At 42.1% G+C, this 25,581-nt stretch overlaps 1 protein-coding gene across 1 annotated transcript in view; it reads left to right on the top strand.

Annotated features, from left to right (window-relative positions):
* LOC126255596 (broad-complex core protein isoforms 1/2/3/4/5-like) overlaps positions 1-21,767 on the top strand; it is a 440,517-nt gene extending 418,750 nt beyond the window's left edge. The window contains exon 5 of the mRNA XM_049955410.1: positions 21,097-21,767. Coding sequence (XP_049811367.1) covers positions 21,097-21,746 — 650 coding nt within the window. The 3' untranslated portion in view covers positions 21,747-21,767. The remainder of the gene's footprint in view (positions 1-21,096) is intronic.
* Positions 21,768-25,581: the final 3,814 nt, after the last annotated feature.

Genomic DNA, 25,581 nt, shown 5'->3' on the forward strand with positions numbered 1-25,581 from the left:
GATATGGGACAGCCACATGACATTGGGAAATATAATGGCTGTTTTCTCATTGCAGTTGGCCGTTCATAGTACCAACATTGGACATCCATATTGGCTAATGTTATAAGGCCCTCATCAGACAAATATCCTGATTGTTCTACATATACATCTACATGGATACTCTGCAAATTACATTTAAGTGCCTGGCAGAGAGTTCATCAAACCACCTTCACAATTCTCTATTATTCCAATCTCGTATAGTGTGCGGAAAGAATGAACACCTATAACTTTCCGTATGAGCTCTGATTTCCCTAATTTTATTGTGGTGATCATTCCTCCCTATGCAGGTTGGTGTCAACAAAATATTTTCGCATTTGGAGGAGAAAGTTGGTGACTGGAATTTCATGAGAAGATTCCGTCGCAACAAAAAACGACTTTCTTTTAATGATGTCCAGCCCAAATCGTGTATCATTTCAGTGACACTCTCTCCCACATTTTGCAATAATACAAAACATGCTGCCTTTCTTTGAACTTTTTTGATGTATTCCATCAGCCATATCTGGTAAGGATCCCACACTGCGCAGCTGTATTCTAAAGGAGGACGGACAAGCGTTGTGTAGGCAGTCTCCTTAGTAGATCTGTTACATTTTCTAAGTGTCCTGCCAATAAAACACAGTCTTTGGTCAGCCTTCCCAATACATTTTCTATGTGTTCCTTCAAATTTAAGTTGTTTGTAATAGTAATACATAGGTATTTCATTGAATTTTCAGCTTTTAGATTAGACTGATTTATTGTGTAACCGAAGTTTAACAAGTTCCTTTTAGCACTCATGTGGATAACCTCACACTTTTTGTTATTTAGGGTCATCTGCCACTTTTCACACCATTCAGATATCTTTTCTAAATCATTTTGCAGTTTGTTTGAATCTTCTGATGACTTTATAGTCAATAAACGACAACGTCATCTGCAAACAACCGAAGACAGCTCTTCAGATTGTCTCCCAAATCATATATATAGATGAAATGAAATGAAGTGTGACGAGGGCCTCCCATCGGGTAGACCGTTCGCCTGGTGCAAGTCTTTCGATTTGACACCACTTCGGCAACTTGCGCGTCGATGGGGATGAAATGATGATGATTAGGACAACAGAACACCCAGTCCCTGAGCAGAGAAAATCTCCGACCCAGCCGGGAATCGAACCCGGGCTCGTTGGATTGACAGTCTGTTGCGCTGACCACTCAGCTACTGGGGGCGGACATTTATATAGATAAGAAACAGCAAAGGGCCTGTAACACTAACCTTGTGGAATGCCAGAAATCACTTCTGTTTTACTCGATGACTTTCCATCAATTACAGTTGCACAGTAATTTAGTGGATTAATCCTACTACCTTTCTTGAATATTGGTGTGACCTGTGCAACTTTCCCTCCCCCACACACCACTGGGAGGCTTGCAGAGTATAAATGTAGATGTAGATGTACTACAAACTGTGACCTCTCTGACAGGAAATCACAAATTGAGTCACATAACTGAGACAATATTCCATAACCACGCAATTTCACTATGAGCCGCTTGTGTGGTACCATGTCAAAAGCCTTCCAGAAATACAGAATCAATCTGAAATCTCTTGTCAATAGCACTCACCACTTCATGTGAATAAAGAGCTAGTTGTGTTTCACAAGAACGATGTTTTCTAAACCCATGTTGACTGTGTGTCAATAGACTGTTTTCTTTGAGGTAATTCATAATGTTCAAACACAACATATGTTCCAAAATCCTGCTCCATAATGACGTTAAAAATATGGGCCTGTAATTTAGTGGATTAATCCTACTACCTTTCTTGAATATTGGTGTGACCTGTGCAACTTTCCAGTCTATGGGTACGGATCTTTCATCAAGCGAATGGTTGTGTATGATTGTTAAGTATGGAGCTAGTGCATCAGCATACTCCAAAAGGAACCTGATTGGTATACAGTCTGGACCAGATTACTTGTTTTTAGTAAGTGATTTAAGTTGCTTCGCAACTCCGAGGATATTTGATATTTACTTCTACGTTACTCATGTTGGCAGCTGTTCTCAATTCAAATTCTGGAATATTTACTTCATCTTCTTTTGTGAAGGCATTTCAGAAGGCTGTGTTTAGTAGCTCTGCTTTGACAGCACTGTTGCCCATATATCTACAGACAAGCCTCCTGCCCTTCTTCAAGAATCCAGCCTCTCAACAGGGATCTCTCCAATGTGATTTCATGCACAGAAGTAAAAGCAATCAATCCAGTCAACCTAAGTAATTATTTTCCATATAAGAAGACAGCTAACAGTATGAAGAAAGTTTGCTGCTCATTGAATTGGAAAGGCATTGAGCAGTGAGCAGCTGACAACAACATCAGTGATTCTTAAGAAAGTTAACAAACATACACAGAACACATTCTTAACCATCTGTGCTATCAAGCCTATACACCATGCCACTACATTCAGGGGTATGCTTCCTGGAGGGAGGGTCAAGATAATTATCCAGTTTTAATTGAAATCATACTATTAGAATGTTTCTGTATCATGTATCAGTTATGAAGATAATTACATTGAATGCTGGTTATAAAAGTACACTGCATGCAGTTTATTAATGGCTTTCATGTTTCTGATAATGGTAATTTTAAATCAGAGCTACATTTTTACTCTTGTATTGATTGTTGGTAAAAGGCAATCAGTTCAACCACCCTTGACAACCATTTTTCATACAGAAACACAACTAATTGTGTGATGACGGTTTGCTGCTCATTGAATCTGAAATGCATTGAGCATCAGAAAGCAGTGTTAGTCATTCTTAAGAGAGTTGACAAACACACACTCAAACATGCATTACCACAATTTTCTTGCATACACACATTCATACACTCTCTCTCTCTCTCTCTCTCTCTCTCTCTCTCTCTCTCTCTCTCTCTCTCTCTAGTATCCATTGTTCTACATGGTACAAGATATGCATAACATTTCTCTAGTTTGTCATCTGATTACATTATTTACTGCATTTCTGAGTTACATAAGGAATTAATGTTTCATGCCTCAGAAGTGTGTTTTGCACTAATAATGTGCATTTTAAATTTACTGAAGTACTTGTGAAGATAGTATGTTTGGTGTCCATACAATAACTTTTTCCTTAATGGTATAAAATATTGATACATACCCACCAGAACTTTAGGCTGTTTCATACAACATTGTTTGTGATGACTGGAAAATTTATTCAGCACTACATTTTTCAAAGGAAATGAATTATTACAAGCTGTACAGATGTCATTTAATTACACTGTATATAGGCCTAACAGTAACTGCATAAATGTCTGAGTCTCTTTATAACTTATGTACTTCAGAGACATCCCAAGTGTGTTGCTCCATGTTTTATGTCATTTTGTGTGATATACTGATTCTACAATATTCCTCTTTGGCATACTAGTGTAACAGGCAACACAAAATCCGCTAAGTGATAAGTGTCTGTGTATGTGCGGATGGATATGTGTGTGTGTGTGTGTGTGTGAGTGTATACCTGTCCTTTTTTCCCCCTAAGGTAAGTCTTTCCGCTCCCGGGATTGGAATGATTCCTTACCCTCTCCCTTAAAACCCACATCCTTTCGTCTTTCCCTCTCCTTCCCTCTTTCCTGACGAAGCAGCTGTTGGTTGTGAAAGCTAGAATTTCGTGTGTATGTTTGTGTTTCTATCGACCTGCCAGCACTTTCGTTCGGTAAGTCACATAATCTTTGTTTTTAGATATATTTTTCCCGCGTGGAATGTTTCCCTCTATTTTATATAATAGAGGGTAACATTCCACGTAGAAAAAATATATATAAAAACAAAGATGATGTGACTTACCAAATGAAAGTGCTGGCAGGTCGACAGACACACAAACACAAACATACACACAAAATTCAAGCTTTCGCAACAAACTGTTGCCTCATCAGGAAAGAGGGATATTTTTTTTTTTTTGAAAATGAAAGATAAAAATATATGGGGAGAGATAAAGGTGAACTAGAAAGCAACTGGAGATCTGGTATGAAAAAAGGCGAAAAAGTGTTGGTTAAGTTGATCCTGTGGTGAACTTGGGTTGGTAGACAGCGATGTGCATAAATGTTAGGTGGTTGTGTTGCCCCTAAAACACGTTAAAGGACGGAGAAATTCGGGAAAATTTCGAAAAAACGTGTAAATGTATTAAAATGAGTGGTGTTGTGGTGAAAGATTACGAAAATGGGGCTAACAACTGTCTGACGAAGAAATAATGACGTTAAAACCTGTGGGGAGCAGCTAAAAATGATCAGTGATGTGCGAAAAACGGAAGTGGAAATAAAGTGAAAGTTATTAGAACTAGCCGAAATGGTGTGTGGATGGATATGTGTGTGTGTGCGAGTGTATACCTGTCCTTTTTTCCCCCTAAGGTAAGTCTTTCCACTCCCAGGATTGGAATGACTCCTTATCCTCTCCCTTAAAACCCACATCCTTTCATCTTTCCCTCTCCTTCCCTCTTTCCTGACGAAGCAACCATTGGTTGCGAAAGCTAGAATTTTGTGTGTATGTATGTGTTTGTTTGTGTTTCTATCGACCTGCCAGCACTTTCGTATGGTAAGTCACATCATCTTTGTATATATATATATATATATATATATATATATATATATATATATATATATATATATATATACACACACTCCTGGAAATTGAAATAAGAACACCGTGAATTCATTGTCCCAGGAAGGGGAAACTTTATTGACACATTCCTGGGGTCAGATACATCACATGATCACACTGACAGAACCACAGGCACATAGACACAGGCAACAGAGCATGCACAATGTCGGCACTAGTACAGTGTATATCCACCTTTCGCAGCAATGCAGGCTGCTATTCTCCCATGGAGACGATCGTAGAGATGCTGGATGTAGTCCTGTGGAACGGCTTGCCATGCCATTTCCACCTGGCGCCTCAGTTGGACCAGCGTTCATGCTGGACGTGCAGACCGCGTGAGACGACGCTTCATCCAGTCCCAAACATGCTCAATGGGGGACAGATCCGGAGATCTTGCTGGCCAGGGTAGTTGACTTACACCTTCTAGAGCACGTTGGGTGGCACGGGATACATGCGGACGTGCATTGTCCTGTTGGAACAGCAAGTTCCCTTGCCGGTCTAGGAATGGTAGAACGATGGGTTCGATGACGGTTTGGATGTACCGTGCACTATTCAGTGTCCCCTCGACGATCACCAGTGGTGTACGGCCAGTGTAAGAGATCGCTCCCCACACCATGATGCCGGGTGTTGGCCCTGTGTGCCTCGGTCGTATGCAGTCCTGATTGTGGCGCTCACCTGCACGGCGCCAAACATGCATACGACCATCATTGGCACCAAGGCAGAAGCGACTCTCATCGCTGAAGACGACACATCTCCATTCGTCCCTCCATTCACACCTGTCGCGACACCACTGGAGGCGGGCTGCATGATGTTGGGGCGTGAGCGGAAGACGGCCTAACGGTGTGTGGGACCGTAGCCCAACTTCATGGAGACGGTTGCGAATGGTCCTCGCCGATACCCCAGGAGCAACAGTGTCCCTAATTTGCTGGGAAGTGGCGGTGCGGTCCCCTACGGCACTGCGTAGGATCCTATGGTCTTGGCGTGCATCCGTGCGTCGCTGCGGTCCGGTCCCAGGTCGACGGGCACGTGCACCTTCCGCCGACCACTGGCGACAACATCGATGTACTGTGGAGACCTCACGCCCCACGTGTTGAGCAATTCGGCGGTATGTCCACCCGGCCTCCCGCATGCCCACTATACGCCCTCGCTCAAAGTCCGTCAACTGCACATACGGTTCACGTCCACGCTGTCGTGGCATGCTACCAGTGTTAAAGACTGCGATGGAGCTCCGTATGCCACGGCAAACTGGCTGACACTGACGGCGGCGGTGCACAAATGCTGCGCAGCTAGCGCCATTCGGCGGCCTACACCGCGGTTCCTGGTGTGTCCGCTGTGCCGTGCATGTGATCATTGCTTGTACAGCCCTCTCGCAGCGTCCGGAGCAAGTATGGTGGGTCTGACACACTGGTGTCAATGTGTTCTTTTTTCCATTTCCAGGAGTATATATATATATATATATATATATATATATATATATAATTCACACATTTATTTACTTATACTTACGTATATAAGCCAGCTTCTGGTATTTCCATTTTGTCTGAGTAAAATCATGTGTATCAGATAAAACTGTCTTGAAAAATTAGGTCCAAAGTTTGACATAAAATTTAAACATTTTTTTGTGTTGGCTGTAACAAAATTCACACTTGTGTTATGTTTATTGTATCAAAATTGTGCTTGTGTCTTGATATATTGTGTATTATATCAATCCTAGATATTACTTGTGTGTTTTAGAAACCTTTGGCTACAATATCCTCATTCAGAGTTAATAGTTCCTTAATTTAATTATATATTTATTCAAAAAAGATATACTTCTGAGAATTTTGGGATTCTTGCAAACAAATATTTTTGAAATTTAAGAGCATTGGGCATAACCTACTTTGTAGTAAATCATCATTTGTGATTTACTGTTACTGCAGTTAACTGACACATCATGTCGCATTGGTCTTCTCTTTCAATGGGCATGTTTATAGTAAATTAAATCTATTATAGAATTTGTTAATAACCATGATATGAAAAATGTTTCAGAAAAAGAGTCAATTTTACATCAAGTTTTTCTGTTGGCATAATACATATCTCATGTTGGCTGCAAGTTGCTTCATCTCTAAAAGGCTATTGGTAACAATCATAGCTTTAAAAAAAAATCAACAAACTTAATTTAAAGTTATATAATAAGAGTTCTGTGAATTATTGAGTCATATTCAAATCCTGTATTAAAAAAAGAGTCAATGAGACTAATTTACAGTTATTTAATTACTGTTCTGTGAAATATTACCCCAGGTACAATGTAGCCCAACTGTATTTTCTGTTCTCAGACATGGGATGAGTTAGTTTCTGTTCGTAACCAGCTGCACATCAACCTGACTACTATAAAGCAACTGGAAGCTGTTATGAATTGGTGTGTTGGAAGGGCTACTGATAGTCATGTACCAGAGACACCAATGGTACCTCAGATACTATCCTCTCCTGTAAATACTGATGATGATGATGATGATGTTTGGTTTGTGGGGTGTTCAACTGCATGGTTATCAGTGCCCATCCTGTAAATACTGTGTCCTATACAGGAAGTACAGGAACTATCATTACTTATCTACTTGACCATAAGTGATGTGTCAATGGTAGGTCCAGGTAGCCTGTGAAGGAGTAATGGGGACAAGGGAGGACTCAGAATGTTATATCCATCCCCTTAACCAACAAGTCCAAGGATACCTCTTTCACCAAAACTAAAACAGATCCAGTGAGACTTACGTTACATATTGGCAAAAGTGCTGTGTCCTGCGCCAAGGGGAGGTAAACACAAAGGGGCTAGTTGTCAGCAGTTCAAACATGACGTTACCCATCAGCAAAATGGCAGCAAAGGGTGGGAAGGAACAGCATGTGCACTCATTGTCTATGCCTGTGGGCCTCATTCAATGGGATGAAAAGGCAATTTTGTGAGACTGTCACTGAGGGAACAACGGCAGCAAAGGGTGGGAAAGAACACTATGTGCACTCAGTGTATATGCCTGGGGACTCATTCAGCTTGTTGAAGGGGCTGTTCAGCCAACCATTAGGGGAACTGAGTGTAACCTACTACATATTGCAGAGCACATTGGAACAAATGATGCCTGTCATCTGGGTTCCAAAGTCATACTTGGATTGTTCCTATGACTGGCATAGAAGTATTGCTCAGTTTCAACAAAGCTCACTTGCTGCAACATTTGTCTCCCAAAATGATCATTGCCCTCTGGGTTTGAATGAACCATCCAGTCCAGATAATGATAGTTGTAGAGGAGACCCAGAAGTAGCAGTGTAAGATCCAAAAAAATGTCCTTCACAGGAGAGAGTATTAAAATTATAGTGGCTAACAGCTGAAGTATTCACAATAATGTCCCAGAATTTGAATCACTCCTAAAAAGCAGTAAAGCACACAAAATACTAGGTATAGAAAGCTGATTAAAACTTGAAGCTGACATCAGTGGGATTTTTGGGAAAAATTGAATTGTATATCAAAAGTATAGGCAACTGGAAAACAGGTGGTATATTTATTGCAGTAGACAAAGAACTCAAATCTACCAAGATAGAAATTGAAGCCACATGTGAAATTGGTTAGGCAAGTCTCAGTATCAGGGGTGCCATAAAATTATAACTGGATCCTTTTGTTGTCCACCAGACTCACCTCCTAATGTCACTGAAAACTTCAGAGAAACCCTCAGGTCTCTTGTATATATGTTCCCCAATCATACTGTAATCACTGAAGATGTCTTTAATTATCCAACAATCAAGTGGGATAATTGCAGTTTTGTTAGTGGTGGGGTATCACAAGACATCCTGTGAAACATTACTAAATATCTTCTCTGAAAACTACTTAGAACAGGTAGTTTCGAACCCCACCCATGATAAAAATATATTAGCTCTAATGGCAACAAATAGACCAGACCTCTTTGAGGATGCTCACATTGAAACTGATATCAGTAACAATTGAGGAAGTTGTCATTTAAATTACCTATCACACACATTTAAAAGAATAGTTGATCATGCACGGGATTAATATGTACCAAATAAAACAGTTAATGATGGAGGGGAACTTCCATGGTAACAATGAGGATAAAGAAACTTCTGAAGAAGCAGAGAGTGCTGCATAATTGGTGTGAAACAAATCATTGGGTTATAGATAGAGAGATGCTTAATGAAACACATTTGACTCTCAAGAAAGCAATACATGAAGCCTTCACTGACTACCAAAACAGAATACTGTCGAAAGATCTCTTGCAAAACCAAAAGAAATTCTGGTCATGTGTAAAGGCTACTAGTTGCACCACAGTTAATGTCCCGTTACTCACAGTTGAGACAGGAACCAAAACTGCGGGTAGTACATTGAAAGAAGTAATGATTAACTCTGTTTTCAAACTTCCTTTACAAGAGGAAACCCAAGGAGAATTTTTCAAATTTAACTCTCAGGACACTGACAGGATGAGTAAAATAAATTTTAATGTCAGTGGTGTTGAGAAACAGTTGCGATTGTTAAAAATGAACAAAACTCCAGGGCCCAATGGATTCTCTATCAGTTTCTATCCTGAAATAGTGACCAAGTTTGCACCTTCTCTAACTACAATCTGCTGTAGATCCCTCAAACAAAAAACCATGCCCAGTTGTTGGAAGAAAGCACAGGTCACACATGTCTACAAGAAGGATAGCAGAAGTTACCCATGAAATTACCATCCAACATCCTTGAAATTCATTTGTTGTAGATTGTTAGAACATACTGAGTTTAAGCATAATTAGGTACCTTGAAGAGCTTCTACTATGTGCCAGCCAGCAGGGTTTTACTAATACCGATCATATAAAACTGATCCTCACTTCTCTCACATGCCCCCAGGGGCTCAGCATTCATTTTCTGGGTACGGGCTTGGCAACCCCGGGGTGCCTGAGCTGGGGACTGGTAAGCGCCGCCAGTCCCCTGTCACCGTAACCTCTGAGCATACTTCAGCGACCACCATGTGGCACGGCGGTGGAACGTTGTGTGTCTCAGGGAATGGGGATCTTGGCTTGACCACCTGGATCGCGAGGATGGAATAAACCTCTATAAAAAAACCCTCAATCTCAAGGTGTGCTGCGCGCCGATGAGATGCATGGCTGTTGAGGTGGAACAGTCGATAGCGGGCAACCTCTGGGGAACCTGCCGCACCTCAGTTGTATAAGGCTTACCTAGGCACGCGGGGCTCTGTCTAGGTGGACTTGTAGTTCCCTAGCTGCTCGTGGGACTGCGATGGATCCTTCGAAATCTTCTTTTCTTCCTCCCAGCGGAAAGGGTGGGCCGCTGGTAGGTTCTAACACCCAGTCTCTTAAGAGGGCCCGTGCAGTCATTCCCCCTGGCTCCGGCGCTTCTTTAAAAAGTCCAGTCTTAGGTAACAGAATGCATTCTTGTGATCCGAATGTGTTTCTCATTGTGAAACGGAAGGAGGGTAGTTTCGAGAAGGTTTCGCCCTTCTATATACAAAAGGGATTGGAGGGAATCTGTGGCTCCTTAAAATCGGTGAAGCGCTTACGTAATGGGACCTTGCTCATGGAAACTTCCACTTCCCAGCAAGCGACTAAACTTCAGTCTGCTAAATGCCTTGGAGAGTATGCCATAGACACTGAACTGCACAGCACCTTGAACTACAGCAAAGGTGTTGTGACGTGCCGGGATCTAGTTGACATTCCCAAGGAAGAACTGCAACGTGAGTGGGCTCCGGCAGGTATCGCTGATGTTCAACATATCATGAGGAGGGTTGATGGCAATCTTGTCAAATCCGACTCCTTTATTCTAACCTTCAATAGCACGAAACTTCCTGAACATGTGAAAGCTGGCTTTCTTCGCCTCAGTGTGGGGCCTTATTTCCCGACCCCAGTGCGCTGTTTCAAATGCCAGCGTTTTGGGCATACCACCTTAGGATGCAAAGGCGACGCGACTTGTGGCAACTGTGGTAAAGCTGCTCATGACGGAGTTGGTTGCTCCTCTCCAGCCAAATGTATCAATTGCTCTGGGAACCACCCTGTTTGGAGTAGGGACTGCCGAATATTTTTAGAGGAACGCAAAGTCCAGGAAATAAAAACAACCAAGCATATCCCCTATGGTGAGGCCAAGAAGATCTTTAAGTCGATGCAACCTCCCACCTTTGCTACATCTTTTGCCTCCCTGGTTCAGAAGCCTACTCCAAAAGTCGATGCCTCCACGCAGACAGAGGTGGTGAGTGTTGGCACTAATACATGCAGCTGTCAGTGCACTTGCAACGCAGCCAGTGTTTCAGAGCCAGTAGCCCCTATTCGAATGGCAGACAAAGGTACAGTGGCGAACTTGGGCCAGCCCCTGATGCCTCCAACAGCTGAGGATGTTCCGAAGCCCAGTACAGCCATTACCACTCCCACATAAGCTCCCCTAAAGCCCACCAAACCGGAGAAAGCTCCCATACAGCAGCAACAGCGGGTCAAATCCTGTAGTAAACTGTCTGACCATGCAAATGTGGTTTTCCATGAGGCTTCCTCTGACTCTTCCCCAGAGTTGATGGAATCCGATGTATGTGTGGGGAAATCATCTCGCCCCACGCCTGCCCCTCCACCTGCTGCAGTCTCCCCGCCCCATCGGAGAGACAGGATGAAGGTGCAACCCCCATCATAGATGGCTCCCATACTTCAGTGGAACTTGCAAGGGTTCAGGACGCATGTGGAGGAACTTCGTCTACTATCGCAGGGTAGACCACTGTGTCTCTGTCTGCAGGAGACATATTTCCATCCATCATACTCCCCTGAGATACGAGGCTATACACTCCACAAAAAGGATGACCTGCGTGGAGAGAGAGAGCTAGAGGAGGCGTCGGTATTTTCGTCAGGACGGACTACCACTCCTCGCCTCTCTCACTTACGACGACTTTACAGGCCGTCGCTGTGTCCGTGCACGTGCGTCACCCATTGACTGTCTGTTCACTTTATTTGCCCCCACATGATGCTCTTGATGACGCGGCCCTCACCGACCTTCTTACACAGCTCCCCCAGCCATTCATTATTTGTGGTAATTTTAATGCCCACAATGTGCTTTGGGGCTCTGCAATTACCTGCCCCAGGGGTAGAGCGATTGAGAGGCTTCTCCTGTCCTCCTGTGCCTACTTGCTCAATGGAGGACAGAGTACTCATTTCTGCACGGCGACTGGGTCTTTCTCTGCCATTGATCTCTCGCTTTGCTCTCCAGCTCTTGCCGCCAGTGCTCACTGGGAAGTGGTCGCTGACTTGCACGGCAGTGATCATTTCCCAATCTGGATTCACCTGCCAGATGGCGTGGGGCCCGAAAGGAGACCACCACGATGGATGCTCAGTGGAGCTGACTGGACACTTTATAGCCAGTTGGCCCACCTCGAACACTGTGCGAATGTTGAGGTGTGGGTGGATCATATTACCAAAACGGTCCACCATGCCGCTGCAGCATCCATTCCACAGTCCACAGGCCACCGGAAAAGGCCACCTGTGCCTTGGTGGAGTGACGAATGCCGCTCTGCAATCAGGACCAGATGTGCGGCTCTGCTTCGGTTCAAGTGTCGGCCGACTGCTGAGAATCTTGCAGCCTTTCGGGTGGCGAGGGAAAGTTGTCGCCGCATTATTTGTGAGAGCAAGAAGAGGTCATGGCAAAAGTTCCTGAACACCATTAATCGTTCCACCAAAAGTTCCATTGTGTGGGAGACCATCAGGAGAATTTCTGGCAGAGGAGGGAGGTGCCCCATAGCTGCTGTAATGCATAACGGCACTCTCCACACAGATCCGCGAGACATTGCCCAGACTATGGCAGCATATTTTGCGACAGTTACTGCCACAACCAGTCAGGATCCAGGTTTCCAGCGCCATAGAGCGGTTGCTGAGAGGTGTAGTCTGAACTTCCAGTCCACCTCTCATGAAGTTTACAACTGCCCTTTTTCTATGTGGGAGCTGGATTCTGCATTGTCTGGAGCTCGTGACACATCCCCTGGTCACGACAGGATCCATTACAGTATGCTATGGCACCTCACAATGCGCAACAGAGAACTCCTCCTCACACTTTTTAATGACATTTGGGCGTCGGGTCACTTTCCTGACACGTGGCGTGAGGCAGTTTTAATCCCTTTTTTAAAACCTGGGAAAGACTGCACGAGCCCAATTAGCTACCATAGTATTGCCCTCACTAGTTGCATAGGGAAGACCTTGGAGCGGATGGTCAACCGCCGCCTTGTCTGGATGTTAGAATCCCGGCAACTCCTTAGTCGCTTTCAGTGTGGGTTCAGGAGGTTTCGTTCCACCTTCGATAACCTTGCCCTCCTGGAGGCAGCTATACAACAAGCTTTCCTACGCCGTCATCACCTTATAGGTGTATTTTTCGACATCGAGAAGGCCTACGATACCACTTGGAGGCGTCTCATCCTGGAGCAGCTTCACGAATGGGGTTTTCGTGGTTGTCTTCCTCTTTTTATTCAGTCTTTCCTCTCGCCACGATATTTTAGATACCGAATTGGTGACGTCCTGTCTGATCGCTTTGAGCAGGAGAATGGTGTCCCTCAGGGTAGCGTTTTAAGTGTGACTCTCTTTGCCATCGCTATTAATAGCATTACGTCCATAGTGAAAAGTCCTGTCCAGTGTTCTTTGTTTGTGGATGATTTCTCTTTGTTCCGCTCTTCTTCAAGCCTTGCAATGACAACTCGTCAGTTGCAACTTACGATTAGGTGTTTGGATGACTGGGCGCTGAAGAGTGGATTTAAGTTTTCCACCGAGAAGTCTGTATGTGTTCTTTTTAACCGTTCTCGTTCGATTTTCACCTTTCCTGAGTTGCGCTTGAGGGACACTATTCTGTCTTTTAAAGACACGGTGAGATTTCTGGGGCTCATTTTTGACTCAAGGCTCACGTGGTTACCTCATCTTAAAGACCTGAAACAGCGGTCGCTTCAGGCTTTAAGTATTTTAAAATGTCTTAGCCACAGTACATGGGGAGCTGACAGGACTTGTCTGCTCCAGTTTTACAGGGCGTTTGTGCGATCTCGGCTCGATTATGGGTGCACGGTGTATGCGTCTGCGAGGCCTTCGTACTTAAAAGATTTTGGACGTTGTCCACCATGAAGGGCTTCGGTTGGCCACTGGGGCATTCCGAACTAGCCCCATACCAAGCCTCTGTGCAGAGGCTGGTGAACTGCCACTTCATATGCGGCGACAGCTACTTACGGTCCGCCAGACGTATAAAACTTTTCCACACCATACACACCTGCATACCATACCATTGCTCAGCCTCCTCTGGCACGGTTATTTCATAACCGGCAATGTGCGACGCAGCCCTATGGGATTCGCGCACAGGATTGCCTCGCTGCAATGTCTATGGCTGGTCTTCGTGTTTTACGTCGCAGTTGGAGCAGATCTCCCCCTTGGCTCCTCCGAAGACCCAAACTTATTTTAGATTTGACTCATTTTAAGAAGGATGGCACGCCAGATTTTACATTCCAGTCACTGTTTTTTAACATTTTAGATGTGCATCACGGTTTCACTGTCGTTTACACTGATGGCTCCAAACAGGAGAATTTCCTTGGCTGTTCTGTGGTGTTCCCTGATAATGTTACCCGGATTCGCCTCCCTGCTGAATATACCATTTTCGCAGCGGAGCTCCACGCGATCCTGAAGGCACTGGAGCAGATGAATCGTGTTTGGGGCGATCGATTTCTTCTTTGCTCCGATTCTCTTAGTGCCTTACAATCACTGCAGAACCTATACCCGACTGAGGAGATGGTCCAGCTGATACATGGCCAACTGTACTTGCTCCAACAGCGCGGTAAAGAGGTATCCTTCTGCTGGGTGCCTGGTCATGTCGGCATATGGGGCAATGAACAGGCTGATCGGGCTGCCAAGGAGGCCTGCAGAGAGCAGGATGTGGTCCAGTGTCCTATCCCCTTGCAGTCAGTCATCACTGCACTCCACAGGAAGTGCATGGAGTTGTGGGAGAACGAATGGCTGGCGGTGACGGCCAATAAACTGCGGTCGGTAAAGTCAACCACTCGGCCGTGGCGTTCCTCCTGCCGGTTGCTCAGGCGGGAAGAGGTGGCCCTCACACGTCTTCAGATCGGGCACTGTCCTCTGACGCATAGCTATTTATTACGGTGGGAGGATCCTCCATTTTGTGATGCCTGTGGTGTGCACATCTCTGTCCGGCACATTTTAACAGACTGCATTTTATACCGTGATGCAAGGGCAGAAGCACAAGTTGATGGGGATCTGCCTTGTGTTTTAGCAAACGATGAGACGTGTGTGTCTAGGGTTTTTAAGTTTTGTGATGTGTCTGGACTCTGGCCTAAACTTTTAGGCTGGAGGTTTTAGTGTATTGCAGAGTGGCTGACTCCTCCCTTTTTTTCCTTGCGGTCAGCCAGCCACTTCCATCTGCTACATTGTTTTAGCTCCCTCTCTCATTTTCTTCCTGTGTTGTCCATGTTTTACTGCTGACGCCCTGCTTCATCCCACGCTTCGGTGTGGGTGAGCACATATTTTCCAATGATTGTTCCCTGTGTTTTATGTTCCGTTTTATGCAAATGTTCTGAGCTTTTTTTTCTTGACACCCGTCTCACTAGGATACTGAACGGGCGCTGAAGACCTTGCTGTCGTGCGCCCACAAAACCCCTCTACTACTACTACTACTACTACTACTACTTCTCTCACATGACATAATGAAAGCCGTTGGTCACGGCAGTCAGGTAAATGCAGTATTTCTCAGTTTACAAACAGCATTTGACTCAATGTCACATCTATGCTTATTTTCAAAGTACCGTTGTATGGGGTACCAAGTGAAATTTGTAAGTGGGTTCAGAATTTCCTGGTAAGGACATGTCATGTTACCTCGGATGGAGAGTCAGCAATGATGTAGATGTAACTTAGGGTCTGCCCTGGAGAAGACGTTGGGTCCTTGCTGTTCATGTTACGTATTAACTATCTTGTGGTCAATATTAAAAGTAACCTCAGACTTTTCACAGGCAATGCAGTTATCTGTAATGAAGAACAGTCAGAAAGAAACTCCACAAACAGTCAATCAGAGCTTGAAAGGATTACAAAGTGATGCAAAGATTAGCAACTTGCTGTAAATTTTCAGAAATGTAAAACTGTACACTTCACAAAATGAGAAGAACGTAGTATCCTATGACTATAGGATTAATGAGTCACAGCTGTAATCAGTCAATTCATACAGATACCTGGGTGTAACACTGTAGAGGTATGAAATAGAATAGTCATAGAGGCTCAGTTGAGGGTAATGTGAGTGACAGGCTTTGTTTTATTGGTAGAATACTAGGGAAATGCAATCAGTTTACAAAGGAGATGGATTAAAAATTGCTCATGTGGACCATCCTAGAATATTGATCAAGTGTGTGGAGCCCATACCAAATAGGACTGACAGGGGACATTGAGTGTATACAGAGAAGGGCAGCATGAATCATCACAGATTTGTTTCATCCCTGGGAGAGTGTTCCAGAGATGTGGAAAGAACAGAACTGGCAGACTCTTGAAGATAGATATAAACTATACTGAGAAATCCTGCTTACAAAATTTCAAGAACTTGCTTTAAATGATACTCTAGGAATATGCTACATCCCTCTACTTCTCACTCTCTCAGGGATCGAGAGGACAAGATTAGATTAATTATAGAATGCACAGTGGCATTCATTCAATCATTCATCTCATGTTCCGTATGTGAATGGAATGGCAAAATGCCCTAATAATTGGTACAATATGGCATAATCTCTACCAGGTAGAGCTTGTGGTCTCCCTAGTGGGGAAGGCTGTGACATTTACTGAGCAGAAGTAACCTAGACGTCAGGTTATACTATGGATCATACTGTCACCACAACCATGAATTCAGCAGAATTGGGGTGGCAATATCACACTAACCAAATGTTTACATACTGTATCTTCTTTCTGTTTCATAATCAATATCTGAGTAACATCAAAAGCTAACTCCAAAATAAAATCTATAGGTAATGTAGCTTATTTATCCCCCAGTGGCACATTTCCTGATGGTTTACCACAACAAATCATAATAAAAGGCACATTTTGGAGAAATCTTTAATGTGGCATATGTTAGCTTCATTGCATGCTTGTAGTTTTTGGTATTTTCATTTCTAAACTTCAGATGTTTAATGTTTTGTACACTCAAACCACAGTGTTTATGACTTTTTGTGATGTAACAGTGATGTTTCCATGATGTCATGGAACTTTTGATTGATTGGTTGACATGACCAACCTGAACAATTTCCATGCAAATGTGCAGACTATATTTGTCATATTTACACTTGTGTATCACAAAAACATGCATTTTAAATCATACAGTGCACACAACCACTCAGCTGCATTGTATGTTGCTCTGTTAAAATTGTGTGTGTACCCTTGCTTGGATTTACACTGTTTTTGTTCTCAATTAATGTCTATATCGAATCTGGCTGCAGGAAGTTCTTTCACTTTCATCCTAACCACATGTCACAAAATTTTGCATGATAAATTACATATTGAATTCATATTCTGTCATTTTCAAACAGTTGGTATGCTGCTGTTATTCACAAGAAAGATGACTCTCTAAACTCATGCATAATACACTTACAAAATGCATGTTACCTGCAGTCAGCAAGTAAGGAAACTAAGGTAATGGGACATATTTCATACAAGGGGTATATTTTGCATGCTTTTTCCCTTAATCATTCATAAAATTCTCACTAGGTGGTGATACTTCTGTTACCATACTATAGTGCACTCCGGTGAGACATTGGCAAACATATTCCAACATTGGATAGAATAGCTAATGGCAGAAACAGAAAAACTGTCTAAAACTATCAAAACAGTAATACTAAATGTTGATTAAAGATGCATCAACTCATAATAGGGATACAGAGACAATGATTCGATAGCAAAGTTTCAGGAACTCTGTTCATTTCCTTTTGATGCAAGCAGTGGAGGGTGAAAATTGAGTGTAGGTTGGTAGGGCACACTTAGGCTGAAACACCAGATGCCCAGAAGAGCTGCACTCTGAGGAAACCGCACCCCCAAACCTCTACTATATAGAGCTAAGCAGGAATACCAGGCACAGCTGTAAGACTAGCTACTACCTATTCGAAAAACATCATGTGAAATCAGACATCAACAGTTCTAAAAATGTTGACTGGCATTTCTTAAATCTGTGTAGGAAATATGTGAAATGCTTTCTGATTACTTAAATTTTGAAATACGTTACTGAGAAATTTATTTTAATGCATGTTTTGAGGCAGCTCTGCCTCAGAGCCTTTACTACCAAGCCACACCTGCTCTCTACCATGTACGTCATAGAGGTTTGTAGAGTACAGATTTAGATGCAGTTTGGCCTTAGCTGTTCATTCTAGTGGACAGCTGGCTGGTAGTCAGCTCAATCTAAAAATCTTTGCAGTGATTGCAATAGAACTAGCATATGAGATAGCTGCTCTCATAGGCGGCCCATCCTCTGATGGGGTAAGATAAGCCTCAGACAGGATTGGAATAGGAATTGCCGGGTAGATGGTTTGAGCAGATATTGCACCTGGGTCTTCCACAGAGATATAATCCTTGTGGCAACAGATTAAGTCTAGGAGTGGCATAGGGATGAACTAGAATGTTTTGGAGGTTGGCTGGGTGATGGAACACCATTTTAGGAGTGACTGGAAGGATCTTGGGTGGGATGTCCCTCATTTTAGGGCATAATGATAAAAAATCAAAGCCCTGATGAAGGATATCATTCATTTTTCCCATTGCAGTGTGGTATTCAGTGACAAAGGGTACACCCCCCTGTAACTGGTTCATTGGGGTGGACAGAGGATTGAGTGTGTATGGAGAGAGGGTATGGGAGATCTATTTGCAGACTAGGTCTGGGGGATAGTGTCTGTCTGTGAAGGTCTTGATGAGACACTCAGCATATTGGGAAAATGAGCCTTATCGCTGCAGATACACAATCTCCAGGTTGCCAGGCTCTGTGGGAGCAATTTTTTGGAGTGAAAAGGAAGACAGTTGTTGAAATGCAGGTGGTTGGTGGGTTTAATGTGGACAGAGGTATGAATGGAAGCATCATAGAGGAAGAGGTCAACGGTGAGGAAGGTGGTGTGTTGGGTTGAAGAGGATCAGGTGAAGCAGGCGGGAGAGAAGGTGTTGAGGTTGTGAGGAATAAGGGTAGGGGGTCCTGACCCTGAGTCCAGATCAAGAAGATGTCATCAGTGAACCTGAACTAGACTAGGGGTTTCAAGTGGTGGGAGACTAGGAAGGTCTCCTTTAGATGATCCATAAACAGGCTGGCATGAGAGAATGCCATGTGAGTGCCCATGGCTGAGCTGCAGATTTGTTTGTATACTTTACCTTCAAAGGAGTAGTTATGAGTTAGTACAAAGTCAGTAAGAGTGAGATAGTGGATTAGGAGTTTGAAGAGTGTTTTAATGGCAATGTTCAAGAACATGAACATGAGGAATGTTTGTGTACAGGCAAATGGTTTCAACAGTGATGCATAGGGATCCAGGAGGTAACAGGACGAGGATGGTGGAGAGCTGGTGAAGGATGTGGGAGGCTAGGTTATGGGCAGTTGATTGGAGGTGTTGGTCAATGAGTGCTGAAATTCCTTCAGTGGGTAACAATAACCAGCTACGATGGGGCATCCAAGATTTTTGGGTTTTCAGATTCTGGAGAGCATACAGAAGGCAAGTTTGGGGAGTGACATAGAGATGAGGAGGGATGTGGATTCAGGGGAGAAGTTCTGGGAAGGGCCTAAGGATTTACAATGACTGAGGTGTATGTAATCCATGATGGGAAAGATACCACACTGCTGACCATGGCTGTAGCACCATGAAGATAGCATGCAACAAATGTCAAATTGGCATGAAGGGCATGCAACATGCTTGAATATGTAGATTATTAGTATTTAAGGAAAACTATCCAAAGTAGGTGAGAGAAACATCATCTCGATTCTGTAGACAAGGAAAGAATAAGCAATGGGTTTCTTATTCAGAAACTTCATTTATATGTTGGTTGTTTGTGAGAAGATTGTCTTGTTCCTCATTTAAGTTGGAGAAATGTCTACTAGCACATGTTTGAATCTGACAGCAGCAAGATTGTGGTCAGTCAAGTCTGCAGTGTATTGTTCCACAGTATTGCTGCTTGTGTTGATAGGGATCCCATAATTTGTCACGCAAATATGGGATTGGTGGGTTTAGGAAGGCCATATTCAATGGCATGCAGGAATCAGTGCTGGCAATGACAGACATATAGTTTGCATGGCATTGCAGAATCATACATTCATGTCATATCCTTTGAGTCAGGAAATGAGCTTTTTTGCTGTAAGACAAATATCCAGATGGTTGTGTGATGACACCTGGAACACTATGAACTGAAGTGCAGCAACCGATTGCTGTGGTATCAATTGACAATGTAACACAGAGACAAATGCACCGACAGTTGCACACCAAATGATGACTGGACAGATGAGGGGCACCACATCATCTTTCCAGATGATTCCCAGTTCTGTGCACAGCATCACAATAGATATAGCTGTGAGCTGAGGCTCTGAGGAGAATGAACATTCCCATATTGCATTCTTCATTCTTCATTGTTATATGGATCCACACACCTTGTGTAATGCTGCAGGGTACTGCTGATACACTATATGATTATCTCTGGTTTGTATAGCTGGTAATTTGGACAGGATCTGCTACATATCTGACACCCTAAGGCCAGTGTCTTCACTTTGTCATCAACGTCTCTGTGATATTACCCTTCAACAAAGTAATGCAAGAATATATGTTGCCCATGCTGTCCTGATCGAACTTGATACCAAGTGTGTTGTACAGTATTCCTGGTAAACAAGTTCTTCAGATCTCCCATCTATTGAAAACATTTGGTCATTGGCATCAGGAACACCATTTGCAAGATACTACAAGCAATGAATTATGGCACAAAGTTAAAGTGGTATGGAATGAGGTACTTGCAGTTGTAATCCAAGCTTGGTCAGACTCAATGCCCAACTGAGATAGAGGTGTTGTTGCTGGCAGAGATGGCAGCTCTGTGTAATAAATTTGGTGCCCTGTGACCATCCAAATTCTCTAAAAATTTAATTAATTATGCCTCCTACTATACTAAATGTGCACAGTAAGTAAAAAGACATTAGTTGCTAACAACACACATTACACATTTTTAATAATTTACAATGTTTTTTTAAAATATTTCTTAAGTACAAATTTAATTATGTGAAATGCTTTTTATGATCAGAATTTTCTAATATAAATTGTCACAATACACAGCTTATAACAATTGATGTAATTTTTATTATCTAACAAAGTGCTCATAGAATGATGTATATCCAGATATGACGAGTTTCCATGTATTTTACAATGTCATCACTATGGAATCAGATACAGTGTTTCATATTCTTACATGATTACCTTTGATTTTTCTTCACCTTTATGTGTTTCAGACTATTCTCCTACAATTAACGAAACCCAGAGTGAATATTATAACAATGACAGCAACTACAATGATCAGCTGCAAGTGTCTGAACCAAAATATAATTCAGTGTGCCAGAAAGCCAAACAGATAGATTCACCTTTAGACAAGGCTTCTCTGAATTCAGAAAATATCAGGCATTCCACATTACTTGAAGATCCTCAAAATCAAGATCAAGATACAATAAAATCCACAAAAAAGGGAAGAAGAAATGAATTTATGAATTTTTACACTTGTGGTATGAATACAGTTAGTGCAGACAGATGTGACGGAGATTCAAACTACATCTCAAAAGTTGGAGTAATGCATGAGTCTGATAGAAATAATGAAATTGCTGTTATTTTCACCAACACGCAAAATAACACAGAGGAAGAAATTCTGGACAAAGAATATGAAACTTCAGACTGCTCAATGAATATCAGGCACAATTTTCACTGTAATATCTGTGGAAAAGTATTTAAATTTCAGGCATCTTTATCTCGTCATAATAACAAATTCCATATGACTAAATATCAGTGTTCCACTTGTAACAAAGTCTTTTCAAGACAAGCATACTTGACAGTTCATCTTTCAAATCCTGGTCGAGCGTGTTATGTTGGTAATTTTAAAGAAAGTCAATGAAGTCTATCAGAACTAAATTAGAATTTTTATTTTGCTTTGAATAAATACAAAACTGTAAGTTTGAGAAGTGTATACAGTAAGGAGATGAATAATGTTGAGCAGTTAATGAAGAATTACTATCAAAGTTGTTATACTTTGCAGTGTGATCTTTTAATTTTAGATACTATTCATTGTAGTATTTGATTAAAGTGTGTGGGTGGCATGTGTAATTACTATCCTGAATAATTATTAACAATAAGAAAATAAAACAAATTAACAAATAAAATTCTTTATGTATAACTTGTGTGAAAAATCAATGCCAGTGGCAGAAACAGGGACCAGCCCTTGAACTGCAAAGTGTGGAAGAAGCACACATAAAGAGTTCTGGCTGTAGCCACTGTGTAGTGCAGTGTTTTGTGTGGTACACATTGGAACAGGCTATTAGTGAATTATTCTTTACTGATACTTAAACAACACACTAAGTAGTAGAGGCACTGAATTGTTGATAGGCACACAAATAGTACTCAAAACATCACTAGCTTTCAAATAAATCCTTTTTTGAGCTAAAGTACATGTACACACACATACATATTTATGCCAGTGGAAAAAGTGCTCCTGTTGGAGCACAGGAAAGGTGTGTATGTTCCTCTTTAAAAGACTCTGACAAAAAAGTAGGGAACTAGCTGCCTCAATCCTCATTGTGCCTCCTCACTGCAAATGTTTGGCATGGGAAAATATTCACTCTCTTTCAACACAGATCATTCTAAATTCTTTTACCCAGCCTCTCTTTGTAGTTAAGCATTCATACTCCCATTGATTTATAATATATCTCACTGCCACCATTTGCTCTCTCACTTAACCATTTGCTTTTGTGTTTCTTTACCATTGACACTGCCTACACCATACCCCAGAAGCTCAAAAATTCTGGGGGATCCAATTTATTTTTCCCTCTACACCATGTGTTTAATAATTCAGTCCAAAATTCACCATTTTCTATACCTACATGTTAAAGTTCGCCAGTGATGGAGGATCTGAAGCCCCAAGCATAGTATAGTGCTCAGTCATCTGTACTATTCATTTCCACTGCCTTCTCTCTCTTTTGCTTTGACTGTTTCTATCTTGGTCCATTTCTTTTTCTTTTTTACTGCCACTTTCTCTCTCCCACAACCACTGTCTCCTCTCTCTTTCCCTCTCACTGGCACTGTCTCCTCTCTCTTTCACCATTACTCTGGTGGGAGCATTTTTCTGCTGGCTTCCTTTTGGCCCTCTATAGCAGGGTGTGCTGTTAATATAAAAGGAATTGTGTAGATCCTATTCTGAATCCCATGCCACTTTCCTTGATGTTGATCTCATCCTCACCAAAGGTCAGCTACACTCTTCTGTTCACCTTAAGTTTACCAACAAACAACAGTACTTACGTTTTGATAGTTGCAATCCTTCCCACACAACCTTGGCATTCAAGGGAAACATATTTGCTCAGATGCAGGGACTTTACAGAAATACAGCACAATTTTCACCTCATGGTCCACTAGACATAATTGAACAACCAGACCAGTTCAAAAGCAGGTTCCCTGGGCCATCACATCCAATCCTGGTACTGCTGATCCCTCCAAAAAATAACTTAGGAGTTCACCTTTGGTCGCTCAATACTATCTTGTTCTTGAGTGTATTAATCAGCTACTTTGGAAAGACGGTGACCTCTTAAAATCATGCCCTGAAGTGAGGTCCATTCTGCAGAGATTTTGCTCACCACACCCAGAACAGCTTCTTGTTGCCCTTCCAATCTCTGCAATATCCTTGTCAGATCCTATGGTCCTTCTAAACCCATCTCCCTGTCCTATGGCTCCCACCCCTGGGACTATCCCCACTGCAAGACTTGCCCTATGCACCCTCTTACCACCATCTATACCAACCCTGTAACTGGCGAAACATATACTATCAAAGTGAAATGACACGTCATATACCAGCTGTTATGTAAACACTGTTGAGCCTTCTACATCAGCATGACTACCACCAAATTATTGGTTAGAATTAGTGATCATAGGCAGAGGGTTTATGCTGGCAACACACAATATCCTGTTGCAAGGCATGCTCTACAACACGACAGTTGTGACCTAAGTGCCTGTTTCACCACATGTACCAACTAGATTCTCCCCCAAGATACCAGTTTCTCAGAACTCCACAGCTGGGAACTGGTGCTACAATGTGTCCTTGGTTCTTGACACCCACCTGGCCATAATTTATGTTAATTTCTTTGGTCTCAGCATTTCTTCACAGCAACTATTCCTTTCTTCACTCCCTTTTGAGTTTCCTACTTCTTTCATTTTCTGACCTGTCTATTTTCCACTGTCACCCTCCCATCTCTATAACATGCAGTGCTCTTAACCTTCCACTCTTATTAACTTGTGCATTATGTTTTAGCAATTATCTCTATCTTGCATATACCTTGTCTTCTACCTTTAAGCTCTATGGTTTTCAACTCTCATCAGTGCAGTCCTCAACAATCAGTTTTTTATTTTCATCCCATCCAGTGACTCTCCCCTGACCAGGGATTCTGGGCAACTTTTATGAACTCTACCCTTTTCCTAATCTTTGCCAGTCCTTTTCCTTCACCCCTCTTGCTACCCCTTCAATCCTTCTGCCAGAAGAAGGAGCCTCTGGCTCTGAAAACTTGCAAATTGTAATACCTGTTTTATATGTGTATTCTCCTTTGCTGCTTGGTGAGTAGTTGTTTATCTATCAAATTACTGACATTTTCATCAATTTTCTGACTCTTTATAACTTTACCAGGTTTATAAGCTTTGAAAAATGTAAACAAAAATTAAGTGTGTACAATATAAAATTAACAAAAACTCATTTGTTTTACTTTTTCTCTGGAATCTTCGCTCATCGATAGCAATTCATTAGAAACACCTGGCTTATGATTTGTATCTTAAAAGAGTAAAATTTTATCAGAAATATGTCTCTTAATTTTCAGTCTTTCCATATTATATAATATTTGATAGTTATTTTAAGTACTTTTCATGTATGTTAAGACCCTTTTCAGTCCTTTTTTTATCACTGCTGTACCTCTGTGGGCATATTTGTATGGGAGTGAAGTGCCCATTATACAGAGAGAGCACATAATAAGTTTTATTGAAATTCTGACTAAAAACATTATTTGGTGACCACAAAATCCTTGTGATGACCTTAGAATTCTTGCCATGTGTTCACAATGTTAGTTAAAACTACATTAACGCCTCAGATCAGATATTAGATGCATATTTTATGTGGATAAATATGGTAAATTTGAAACTTTGTATCTTATTAATGGGTAATGACATCAAAAATTTTCAAGGTTCCATGAGAACATCATCTTAAGAATATGTGGTGAAAATTTTGACAATTTGCCATGAACAGAAATTATAGAAGTGCCCATCCCAACAACTGGTACTTTTTGTATGCAAAAATCAAGATTTTTTTGGTATATCTTGATAACAGCTACAGATTTTAGAAAATGGGAAAGTGGTGTTTGCTGTAGCAAGAATGAACACAATTTACAGAACATAGTACTTTACAGAGCAACATGTAAAATACAATGTGCATAGCACTGACCACTTTGACTGGACAACAGTAATGCAGGTTACAGAATAGGCTGAGCACTCATTTGTGATCATTTAAATAATATCGTTGCTTTGGTGGCCCACCAGAGCATGCCAGGGGGCTGATGCATTTTGCCTCTTTAAGTGGCCCTTTGAACTGTGTGGTCATATGATCTCTGAAATCATGTGCATCATGTTTGAAGCTACATCAGTGTTTCTAGATGAATGTCTATACAGCTAAAATTTGAGTTTTTTTAAGGTGGTTAGTTATGTAG

This window comes from Schistocerca nitens, chromosome 1 (assembly GCF_023898315.1).
Source record: "Schistocerca nitens isolate TAMUIC-IGC-003100 chromosome 1, iqSchNite1.1, whole genome shotgun sequence".
In the NCBI taxonomy this organism is placed as follows: domain Eukaryota; kingdom Metazoa; phylum Arthropoda; class Insecta; order Orthoptera; family Acrididae; genus Schistocerca; species Schistocerca nitens.